The 12,866-nt window shown below is 41.1% G+C and overlaps 1 protein-coding gene across 1 annotated transcript in view; it reads left to right on the top strand.

Moving 5' to 3' along the window:
• The first annotated feature begins 2,462 nt into the window (after positions 1-2,462).
• Positions 2,463-12,866, top strand: part of TSHR (thyroid stimulating hormone receptor) — a 162,757-nt gene continuing 152,353 nt past the window's right edge. Inside the window, exon 1 of the mRNA XM_028099463.2 lies at positions 2,463-2,632. Coding sequence (XP_027955264.1) covers positions 2,463-2,632 — 170 coding nt within the window. The remainder of the gene's footprint in view (positions 2,633-12,866) is intronic.

Genomic DNA, 12,866 nt, shown 5'->3' with positions numbered 1-12,866 from the left:
AATGTCTCAAATCAATGCCTCCAGACTTCAACTTAAGAAACTAAGAAGGACAGGGGTACGTAGGTGGTTCAGTCCATTAATCATCTGACTCTTGATCTCAGGTTTTGAGTTCAAGCCCTGCGTTAGGCTCCATGTTGGGCATAGAGCCTACTTAAAAAACAAAAAAGAAAAGAAAAGAGGAAAGAAACTAAGAAGGACAAATCCAACCCAATGTATGCCAAAAAAAAAAAGGCAATAAAGATCAGAGCATATATCAATGAAAGAGAACATAGAATAACAATATAGAATCTATGACACAAAAAGCTGCTTCTTTGAGAACATTAATAAATTTTAAATTATTGGCATAAATGTGTCCGTAATATCCTCTTGACAGCCTCTTCACAGCTGTGTACTGTGTTCTAATGTCAACTCTCTCATACCTGAGACTGGTACTTTGTGTCTTTTTCTTTCCTGATTAGCACACCTAGAGGTTCTATTTTGATGGGGATGGGAGGGCAGAAAGAGATAAGCAATAAATGAGTAAACTAATCAGTAACAATAACCAATGATAAGAGGTTTGGTGACAGTGAAATGAGGTAATATGATGGGGGCGTTACTAGACAGGATCGTCAGAGGAGACCTTTCTGAGGCAGTGATATTTAAAGCAAGATTTGAATAATGCTAAGATCTGGGGACAGATCCTTCACAGCATAGAGTTCCAGCGACAACAAATCCCGGAGGTGATAATAAACTTGTCTTGTTCCAGGTCCAGCAAAGTGATGGCAGGTGCTGGACCTTGAAAGGCACGGATCAGCAAACTTTGGCTTTCAGGTCAAATCCTGCCCCAGGGTTGTTTTGGTACAGCTTACAGGCGAAGAATGGCTTTTATATTTGTAGAGGGTTGTGTAAAAAAAGAATGAGGAGGAGAAAACGTGACAAAGATTGTATGTGGCCCACAAAGCCCTAAAATATTTACTATATAGTTCTTTACAGAAAAAGTTTACCAGCCCCTAAAGTAGGGCCTTAGTGCTTAGGCTAAAGAATTTATATATAATTTTTTTTTTAATTTTGTTATTCCCCTCCCCCCTTTTTTTTGCAGAAGAGTATTTCCATTGTATGGAGGTATCACTGTTCATTACCTGTCAATGGAATTTTGGGTTGTTTCTATTTTGCGGTGATTATTAATAAAAGCTTATAAACTTCGAAATATTTTAAGTGTACAGTGCAATGAATTTTAATAAATGTATACATCCACTTAACCTCCAGGCTAATTAAGATATAGAACATTCCCATAACCGCTGTGAGTTCTTTCCTGTCTTTTTTCTGGTCAATCTCTCTAATCATTGTTCGGATTTCCATGGCCTGTCCCTGTCCCAGAAGAAGATATAAATGGAATCACACAGTATGTGAGGCGTTGATATTCTCTTTACTCCAAGAAGAATTAGTAAGCAACTGAAGGCTTCTAAGAGGGAAATTGGGACAATCTGATTTATATGTTAAATTATCTTTTTAGGTACTATGCGAAAACTGGTAAGTAGGTGATAGTGTGCCGCTTACGCATTCTTTTTCTTCCCATCTTTGAGGGATGGTGGAGGGGAGGGGGTGGCAGAATATGGCTCAATAAAATTCCTGGGCAGACCAGAACTGACTGGTCAACTTCAAATCCTATGGCAAAGCCGGATTCAGAGTTCTGATCAGGGCTCGGAAGTGTTCCTGCAGTTCCCTGTTCTCCGCAGCAGATGGCCCCAGAGCGCAGTTCCTGACCCGCCTCGCCGAGTCCTCCGCTGTCTTAGGAGTCCCGCGCCTCCAGGCGACTCCGCGCAGCCACTGCTGTGGTTGCGGCGGCTAGCGCCCAGCGATCCCGGTTTGCGCTGAACTTGGTGGGCAGCGAGGACCCGCCCGTGGTGTTGCGCCCGGCTGCGGCCGCACTCCGGCTGGCCAGCGAGGTGCGCCCGCCTCCGACTCCCGGCAGAGGCTTCTTAGGTTCGGGAGAAGCTGAAGTTCTGCAGGAACCCCGTCCGCCCTGGGACAGTCCAGCCGCGGGGACTTACTCTGGTTGGAGTGCGTGCAGGTGGTCCCGGCTCCCCACCGGAAAAGGTGGACCACTAGGTTTAGAGACAAGGCAGCGTCTAAAGTAGGCTTTGGAGAGGACTCCTGGGAGGAGCGCGCGGGGCAGGCTGGAAAGCAGAAGGGACAGCCCGGACTGGTACTGAGTGTCGGGAACCGACGGAGCGGGGTGCGTGGCTGGGGCACGGAGAGTGAAGCAATTAGGTTTGTTTGGGTGGAGAGTTGCCTAGGGAAACAGAACACTTAAGAGCCACTTCTTTTCCCCTCTCCAGCCTCCTCTTGGGTGCTGAAGTCACAACCCCGGCGAGCCCTCTCGCCTCCCACGCTCCCTCTGTCCTTCAGCCTGCGGGAACCCAAAGCACAGAGGGCCCAGAGGATCGTGGAGAATGAAGAAATAGCCTTGGGACCCTTGGAAAATGAGGCCGACGCCCCTGCTGCAGCTGGCGCTGCTTCTCGCCCTGCCCAGGACCCTGGGGGGGAAAGGGTGTCCGTCTCCCCCCTGCGAGTGCCACCAGGAGGATGACTTCAGAGTCACCTGCAAGGATATCCACCGAATCCCCAGTCTCCCGCCCAGCACGCAGACTCTGTGAGTACCTGGGAGAGGAGGGGGGTAGGATCAAGGGGCCAAGGGCAGCTGCAAAAGTGGACAGAAGTGCACAAAAAGAGCCTAAGAATAGGTCAAAGGTGTGTGTGTGTGTGTCTGCAAAGTAAAAACTCAATGGCCCAAATCTGGGATTGCTGACACACTAGTTACTCATAACACAGGAAAAGGTAACAAAACTTTGGTACAGGATGAAAATGAGAGTTGTCCTTTCTAAAGAGCTGCTATTCCCCAATTTGCCTAGGCCTGACTGACTCTGACTTTCAACACTGATAGCAACTCAAGAATTGACCTCTAACACAGGGACCCTGTCTTTCAACCCTGAATTCCTTGTACCCAGCACAGGGCCTGGAATTAATTTAGTGCTCAAGCAAAAGCTTGTTGAATGAATAAATGAACAAATGCATATGCTAGTCTCAGATTGTCCTTTGTGTGATGGGGAGAATAAAAGGTCAGAGACATCATCACTTCTTCAGAAACTGCTTTAAAGGGGGCAGAATGGCTCTGACCATGTTTATAGTTCCACCTGTTTATAGTTCCTGTTTATAGTTCCACCCAATGTTGAGGAGAAAGGATAATGTTGGAGGAAGAGCAAAGGACTGGGAGTCAGGATGTATTCTCTTCATCCCTCTCTCACCAACTGTGGAATTAGGTGAGATCATGTATTTCGGAAGACCCAAGATTATTTCTGGGTAAAAGAGGGGGTTCAATTAGGTGCATTCTGATGTCTTTGATGCAAGTGAGGGGATCCACTGAATCACAAAGAGTAAGAAGTCGTGGGGAGACATTGAAAACAATGGGAGTGGGGGGCAGGGCAGGGACGGTGTTCTGCGGAATGAAGTTATTCTGAGATACAGAAGAGAAATTGATGAAAAGCATGGGTGAAATGACATGCCAATTTAGACAATGGCCACAGCCATCTGCAACAGTAGCAAAGTGACTTTCAAATCTTTGGGGGGCAGTAGAACTCTTTTGACAAAGGAAAGCTTATGAGAGAGGTCAAGTATGTAAAGCTAACAATTATATTGTGCTTATTATTCCTGTCCTCAGCACTTTGCACAAACTCACCCACAAAATCCCACTGAGTAGATAATTTTACTACTCTCATTTTATAGATAGGGAAACCGAGGCATGAAAAGTGAAGCAATTTCTTCAATGTCATGCAGTTTTAAGTTGTGGTGCCAAGATTTGAAATAGCACAGAGCTGCCTCTGAAACCCCCTGCTCTCAGATGAAAGCAGGGCTCACCCAGCTTTTCCCCAGTATGGTCGAGAGAGAGAGAGAGAGAGAGAGAGAGAGAGAGAGAGAGAGAGAGAGGAAGGAGGGAGGAAGGAAGGAAGGAGAAAGGAGAGAAAAATGTAAGAACTCAGAAGAGTACGAGGTTAGGGGGAGGAAAGAAAACAGAACAAAAAGAAGGAGGGAAGGGGAAAAGAGAGGATGGGGGGAAGGAGGGAGGAAAAGAAAGACTATATCTAGGTTATAGAGGGCATTTCCTGCTGAAACAAACCAGACCTTTGTCATTAAAAACCTGTTCTGGGTGGTAACCACTTTTCTGAAACCTGATGCTGTGTAAACACTGCCTAGCTGTTTTACAAATTATCATGGTGCTGAGAGCATTTTTTCCTAAACCTTATCTTCTATCCATGTGTTATGGTGCTGAAAGGTAAACAGATTGTCCCTTTCTGCATTACCCATACACTTGCCACGTGATCTGGTGGATGGATGGGAGAGAGTTACACTCTTTGTGGCTCTCACCGAAACAGTGGTTCTGAATCTTCTTCTCCACTTACCCTCCCCTCCAAGGGGGCATGATTCACTCTTTTAACAGTGGTTCTGACTAGGTAGGAAGTAAGGGAAAACTGCTATTCCTACTTCCCAGGGGAACATTCTAGAATCTTTGATATACAGGTAGTTTGAAGAAAAAAATGCTCCTCCTAATTAAGAATTACTGATTTAAGGGAAATTAAATTAAGCCAGCAGAATAAAACTAAAAATTTAAATGTTGGCACACAGTTATAGATCATATTACCTCATAACCAAGGATAGCAAGATGGACCTATGACCCTCATTCAGAGATTTACCATTTGTTGCCTGTGTGCACAAGAGGACCTTCTCTGAATGAGGAGGATGGGGTTAGACAGTCGTTCTGGATTTATGTGGATTCTTCCTCAAGAAAGTGCTGCCTTGCCTTGTCTTGTCCTTTGACCTACCTGCTTTCAGGCTAATGATGGTGACATTCACTCCCTCCATCCCCTCCAACACCCTCCAACTCCAGTGGAGTGATGGTTTGTCCATCACACACTTGTGTTCCTTCAGAAATGTTTCTGAAGGAGCTGTTGTGGCTATTGTTGTTTTCAGGTTCTGGATTTTGCTTCCATTGTTTGCATTTTGCATCTGTGGCTCTAATTGATGGATCAGCCCAGTTTTTTTTTCTAAACTGAAGACACTCACTCACCGTCTTCAGGATTTTTTCCCTGTGTTCTACCTGTGCTATTATTCACTCATTATCTTTAAGTGACTCACTTCTTTAACTGAAAAAAAAATTATTTAGAAAGCTTCTATAGTGACGATAAATGGGAAATCAGCATGACTTGCTATAAAGAGGAGGTAATCCAGAAAGCTACATACGGTTGAAAACACAAATGTAATTATATTCTAGCTCAAGACTATTGCCTGTGAATGCTCTAAGCCTGAAGCTGACTTTTTTTTTGTTGTTAAAAGGGAAGAGTGATAAGTGTTAGAGAAATATTAAAGAGACACCAATTCAACTTGCTGTCCTTGGTAGTATCAGACAAATTGAAAAACCATGGAAAAGGGAATCCCTTTTCCACTGTGTGATTCAATATTGTTTAATGCCATGTGAGGATTCCACCTAAAACAATCGCATGTCATACCCGTTTTCCTCACTTAGGGAAATGTGGATTTGTTCCCTATTTCACAACTGTTTTAGTCACAATCGGTAGTCATAACCTGAATAGCATTTTATTTCCAGCCTAAAGAGAAGTCCTCTGCTTTAGCATCCACGTGCTTGCCAAATACAGCCCAATATTTTGCATCTTACAAAGACGGCATCACTTCAGGCTTGTGTAGACTCCATGATTTATTCTTTTTATCCTCTGTGTGTGCAACTCAAGGTTTTTGATGGAAAGTAACAGAAAACCCACTCTGTCTAGCGTAAGGAGGGAATAAATGTTCTGAAATAATAACATGTAATTTACAGAATCATTGTAGATCCAGGCTTTCAAAAAGAAGCCAGGGCCCAGGGCAGGCAGGGAGTTGGAGCGATAGCCAACCATCTGGTTGGAACAACTCCATAGACAACACCACAACCACAGCCACTGGACATCTGTGGTGCTGGGCACCTTGTTCTGTAGCCGCTGGACTGTCTGTGCACTGCCTTCAGTGATTTCTTAACTGTTCCTGCCACTTTGAATCACCAGCCAGGAAGTGATTTCCTAGATAGGAGCATCCGATTGTCTGCCATAGGTTACCTGCTGTGTCCTAACTGCTGGGGGGCAGGGGGTAGGAGGTGGGGAGGTCCCTTTTCCCAGACTTTTGGTGTCTGTAATGGGAGGTGAAGAACTGGGTCCTTCTAAGAGTACACACACACAATGAGGAATTTTCCACCAAAGAGGGGCTATATGCCCTCAACATTGCTCATCACTTCCTTTATTCTGCAAATATTTATTGAGCACTGGCTATGTTCCAGACACTGTGCTAACGCTCTAGATTTGGTGGAGAACTACATCAACATCAACATGTCCCTGCCCTCAGGGATCTTGCAATCTAGTGTGGAAGTTGAATATTAATCAAATAATCACATAAACATATAATTAGAATTATGTAAATATGCTGAGAGTATACTTGGTGGGGATAGGGGTGGGGACTGACTTAAACTCGGGTTCAGGGGAGATTTTGAGCTACATCCTGAACCAGTAGGATTTGGGCATAAGGAGTTGCAGGTGTGGAGTGGAGGGTGAGAAAGTGGTGCTCCAGGGGATGGAACTGCTCATTTGAAGAGCTTTGAAGAATTCTCACCTGAACAGTGAGAGTTGGATTTCTTCACTTGGGACAAAGGTATTGATGGGCAACAAAATATGTTACTACTTTCTTTGTAACACAATACAGGTCAAGGTGAATTCTTATGTCGGTAAGGGCAGCTTTTGTGCCAAAAAAAAAAAAGAAGAAGAAGAAGACTTATTGGGGGTAACTGGCTTTAAAACCAAATATTTGATTCATTAAAGTAATGAATGTAAAGACTAGTTCTTTTTTCAGTTTTCCATATATTTATTATCTTATTTGTAAATTTAGTTAATGATAATAATTCAAGATTTTATAATGTAATAATATTTTAATAAACAATTTCATAAAATAATACATAGTTTATGTACAAATTTAGTATATTTTTTTAAAGCCCTTGAATTGCTTTCCAAGTACTCAGAAAATTCTAGAAAATCTATTAAATTAGGCTTTATAAATACCAGGAATCCTAAGTTTTTTAGCTATCTCAGTGCTATTGATAGGAGCAGGAGAGTAAAGTGGTGAAGAGTACTCTTTCTGGAGTGAGATCATCTTGGTAGAATGCCTTGTTCTACCATTTCCTAGGCATGCTTTTGGGAATGTAGAGAAGGGGAAAATATTTTTCCTTCTATTCTTCTAAATTTTTAGCTAGGACCCCTCATAACAACAACAACAAAAAAGATTAACAAGAGAAAAGCATACAAATGTATTTAATATCAGTTTTGTGTGACATGGAATGAGGACCCAAAGGTCCTTATAAGGAAATGAAGACCCAAGGAAGTGATTAAACCTGAGTGTTTTTACATCAGGTTTGTTAAAGAGTGGGAAGTCATGGAATAATGTGATAGGGCAAAAAGAGGGGATGAGCTAAGTGTAGAAAACTGGGGAACACAGCAAGTTCTGTCCCTTCAGATTCCTCTTGTTTTCCTTTTGTCTTTGAGATAAGGATGCTCCTTTCTTCTGGGTATAGGGAAGTCACCTCGCATGTGAAGGTCTTATGATCTGCTCTAGGGGAAGGTCAGATAGTCCTCTGCACCTGCTAGTTCTCAGATTCTTCCAGCTTAAAATATTCAATATGCCAAGATGCCATGTTTTGGGAGCATGTTCTGGACCCCATCAGGAACATTACCTACTTGCTTTGTAACCTCAGTTTCTTCATCTATAAAATAAGGATAATATTATCCTGCCTAGTTCAATTGCCGGGAGGTATAAATGAGTTAATGGTGTTAAAGGATAACTTTCAAAGAAAGGTAAAATCATTATTTTCCTACAGCAATAAATTGAACACATTAAAGATTTTATTTAACTCTAAGCATTTTAGTTTCCTAAGGCTGCCATAACAGAGTACCACAACTAGATGGCTTAAAACATCAGAAATTTATTCTCTCCCCGTTCTGGAAGCTTAAAGTCTGAAATCAAGGTGCTGATAAAGCTATGCCAACCTCGCACACTCAAGGAAAGAATCTTTCCTTGTCACTTCCTAGCTTCTGATGACTGACTGCCATCCTTGGTTTTCCTTGGCTTGTAGCGGTATGACTCCAGTCTCTGTCTCTTTATTTACACAGTCTTCTCTGTGTGTCTGTGTCTCCATGTGTCATCCCCTCTTCTTATAAGGATACCAGTCATTGGGTGTAGGGCACACCCTAATCGAGGATGATTTCTACTTAACTACACCTACAAAGACCCTATTTCCAAATAAGTTCACATTCTGAGGTCCAGGTGAATGGACTTTGGGTGGGGGACACTATGCAACCCACTACAGTGAAGAAACTGGTAAAATGTTGCAATTATGTTTAAAAAGAATCCACAAAATGGACATTTATAGATAAGGAATATTAAAGTGAATGTGCTAATGGAGGCAAAAGTAACTTCTTTCATGGTCAGGGGGTGGGAGGGAATCACTTGAAGCTCTCTACCAAACAGGACAGAATTTGCCATGTCTATAGACAAAATTATTTTGCATTGCTATCAGTCTACAATCTACAGAATTGTAGAAGAGTTCCCATAGAATCAGACTCAGAATCTTGGAAGAATATGCTCTAGTCAATGCATAATTTTCCAGTGAAGCACAATTTTTCCCCCTAAACATTCCCAGAATGCTTAGAACAGTTACTGGCTGCCAGTAAATACACTACAAATAAACTCACTGAGAAATAATTTCCTTTTCAACTTAAATCACAGGTTGAAATAAATTACTTAACTACACATTTTAAATTGAAATTGCAATGCCGATCTATTAGATATTCCAATAGGCCAAGTTTAAATAACACAAATACTCAAAATACCAAATATATATTGACTATTCTGGTTTTTTTTTTTTAAGATTTATTTATTTTAGAGAGGAGGGGAGGGGCAGAGATAGGGAGACAGAGAATCTCCAGCAGACTCCCTGCTGAGCATGGAGCCCAGTGTAAGGTTCGATCTCACCACCCTGAGATCATGACCTGAGTGCAAATAAAGAGTCAGATGCTTAACCAACTGAGCCACACAGGCACCCCTATTGACTCTTCTTAAACTCATCACAATTTAACATTATGGGTCTGATTTAGATTTTCATTTTTGTTTTTAATTCTAAATTTTCCCAAGCCAAAAGATGCTTATTCATTAAGCAAGCTGGGCTCTCCCCCACCACTTATGAACTCTAGTTCTTGATGGTACCATCCATTGGCTTCCTAGGTTCCTTAGAGTTAGTGTTGCCCTATCTAAAAGGAGCTTCCTCTTGCACCTGTTATCTAGTTGTATTTAATAGCATTCCTTTCACTCTCAAAGCTTTCTCCAATTGGAGGATAAATTACTAATAGGTCTTACTAATAGACCATTGAGTCCAGAGGCCCATGGGACATGCTGGAACATTCTGAGCTTTGTTTATTGTTATCATAACTGGGAGTCAATAACTTAAACAGGGGTTGGTCTCTTGGTATCGCCTCAAAATCTGCAACCCCCACATAGATGGTAGTGAACTTCCTTCACAGTGTCAGCTGATAATTTCGCATTTCTTTGGCTCTCTTAAAATACCTGTGTCTTCCCTTCTGGCTTATTCTAGGAGCCACCTAGAATAGCAGGTCTCCGGCTTCCACCCTTGCTGGACCTCCACAGGCTAGTCTTCACACAGCAGACAGATCTTTTAAGATGTATGTCAGGTCATGTCCCTCCTTTGGGCAGAACCTTCCAACAGTCTTCCTAGTTATGTCAAGGAAAAAATAAACAGAGTCCTTCAGTGTCCCCAAAGGCCCTACATGATTCAGACCTTCTTTTTCTTTTCTTTTTCTTTTTTATTACTCTCATTCATAATTCAGCTTTTATTCCATTGGCCTCCTTGCTGTTCCTCATGCTCGGCAGGCTTTCCATATTAGGTTCTTCCCCGTGCCTCAAACCGTATTTTCCCAGCTGTCCCCATGGCTAATCCTCTCACCTCCTTCAGGTTTTTGTTCAAACGTTACCTTCTCACCGCCGCCCCCCCCCCCCGCTCATTCTCTCTCTCTCAAATAAATAAATAAAATGAAAAAAAATAAAATTTAGCACTTCTGCTTTAAAAAACAAATCCATAGAGCTTGGCACATTTTCATATATGACATAATTTGTTTGTTTTTATGTTTTGTATTTATGTCTTTCCCCACAGGGCAAAGATTTTGTTTTGGTTTGGTTTTGTTGTTTGCTTTGTTCAATTATGTATCCCAAGTGCCCAGAAAGAGCCTGGCATATGACTGGTCATCAATAAATATTTGTTCAATAAATGAATGCATGGATGAGGGTCTCCAGAGGTCCTTTTATGTCATTCCATTGGGTTCTTCAGACCCTTTCATTCTTTTTCAAAGTCCTTGAGTTTTATTGCCCTGTTAAAGTAGATGAAATTCTACCTTTGTTTAATAATTTTTCTTGCTACCTGAGACACTAGTAATTAAACAACCCTTCAGATTAAGATTCATTAACCGGAAGTGCATGGCCTTCCTTGGTGGTCCATGGTTGTCCTCCTGGAAATCTGTGATTAAATGAAAATTTGTGTACAAGTACATCAGGGCACTGCTGAGAGAATCTGTAACTTCCCTCAGATTATTAAAGGTGTCCTGACTGCCCCCCAAATTAAGAAATTATCTTTTGGAATAATTTGACTTTTTTGTGTGAGAAATATACATTGGTATTAATTATGATTTAATCTTTTTATTACAAAGAACACTAAAACATATATTTAAAAAAATAACCCAAAACTTCCTGACCTTTGAGTGTGATATTTTTTTTTTCTCCTGAATACAATACTATGATTACTTTTTTATGCCTCACACTGAGCCTGTCCCATGAATAGGCTCTTCTCACAGAAATTCACTAAATGTGTCTATTCTTCAAGTTAGTAATATAAAAACAGATTTTACAAGTGTCTAATGCCTCATAGCTGTCATTAAATTCTTTCTACCAACCCTATTTCTATTCTCACTGAATCTGTCTGGCATGCTTAATTATTCTTTTGCCTTTCATTACTGCAATTAAAAATGATTGAAGGAAATTTTAAGTGTGGGAAAAATGGTTCCATTTGTTCAGAGCTACAAGTTAGATTTTGAAGTATTCCATTTTGATGTCAGACTCTCCTTACTCTGATTCATTTCTGTATGAATCCTTAAGAATATGTAGGGTGTTCCAAAAAATTTCAAAGCAAGTCCTTTTCTTAGAATTACAAAGCAGGCATTTGTGATTTTTAAAGCATCTTATAAATGTTCTTTACATGTAGTGACATGTAAATCTAACCTGGATTTTTCTGGTACAGCTCTATTTAAAATATTTTGCCATCAGAACATTCCAGAAATTCAAATATTTTATTATCATCATTTTAACTAAACTTCCCACACCCCTTTTGCACCTGGAAAGAGCTCCCTGTGTCCCAGTTTTTCTTTCAAAAACACGATCTCTGTATTTATATGATACATGGAGCTTTTGGCTAACATTTTTGCAGGCATTAGCTTAATTTTACCCACACCCGAGTATTATCGTAATTACTCAACTCCAGAGAGGGATTGAAATTGTCTTTTCTTATTGCCAGATACTGTCACTTTATATTTTGTTACTTCCATCTTTCTATGAGTTGGGAAACTAGAGGCTAACTTTAGGGAAAAGATATGTACATGACAGTAAATAAAGGATCTAGAGGGAGGGCACAAATGAGGGGCTTTCCTGTGACAAAGTCTTTAGTGGGCTTTGTGCCTGCTCAGTTTCCCTCTCAACACCCTTTCCAATTATTTCTGAGTAGGCGGCCATGATCCAAAGGTTTTTCGATGACAGGAAATCTTACTCTAGACAGGTGACATTTTATTGTGGTTAGTATTTGCTCCTTTGTTTCTTCTTCTTTTTTTTAACCAATGTTTATTGATCACCTAATATATGCAAGTAATATTCTAGGTATTGGAGAGATATAATAAATGACCACCTTGATCTTACATTCTAGCAGGGGGAAATAGCCAACAAAATTAGTAATAAAACATAGAATGTCAGATGGTGATAAGTATAATGGAGAAAAACAAAGGAAGGGCAGGGAGAAGGAAGGCTGGGGGTTGCCTTTTAGATGGTCAGAGAAGGCCTTACCGAGAAAGTGACATTTGAGTAAAGACCCAAAGGACCCAAAAACATTAAGCTGGGCTGACATCTGGGGATTGGGGGAGAAAATTCTGAATAAATGCAAAGACCCAGAGTCAGGGGGGATATGGGAGGAGCATGCATAGGATGTTTAAGTGACAAGGAGAAAAATGTGCCTGAAGCAAGAGAGGGTTGTAGGAAATCAGATCAGAGTAGTTATGGGGGACAGAGCATTTGTACTTTGTAAATCATTATAAGGCATTAAAAAATATAAATATAATAAATATAAAATAATATAAATATATAAATGTAAAAGGATATGTTATATATGTATTTTTTTTCTGAATGAAGAACTATTAAGGATGTTGAGCCCTGCCCCCAAAATTGCATGAAGCTACCTACATTTTACTAGGAGCACCCAGGCTAATTTGTTATGAGGTGAGAAATGACAAGAGCTCCAGCCAGCTTACTACCAGAGAAGGTGGTGAGAAATGGTTGAGTCCTGGATTTATGAGGAAGGCAAAGCCAACAAGATTTCCTCAGAGTGTGTGGGGTCCAAGTCAAAGAAAGGAGTCTGTAATGTCTCAGCCTGGATTCTCCAGAAAGCAGAGTGGGTTTGAGAATTCTTACTGGGGAGTGTG

This window comes from Eumetopias jubatus, unplaced genomic scaffold (assembly GCF_037043125.1).
Source record: "Eumetopias jubatus isolate StellerSeaLion01/CBP00866 unplaced genomic scaffold, mEumJub1_p1.0 scaffold_7, whole genome shotgun sequence".
In the NCBI taxonomy this organism is placed as follows: Eukaryota; Metazoa; Chordata; class Mammalia; order Carnivora; family Otariidae; genus Eumetopias; species Eumetopias jubatus.
The sequence above is the reverse complement of the archived record's forward strand: the minus strand, read 5'-3'. Positions and strand labels throughout refer to the sequence as shown.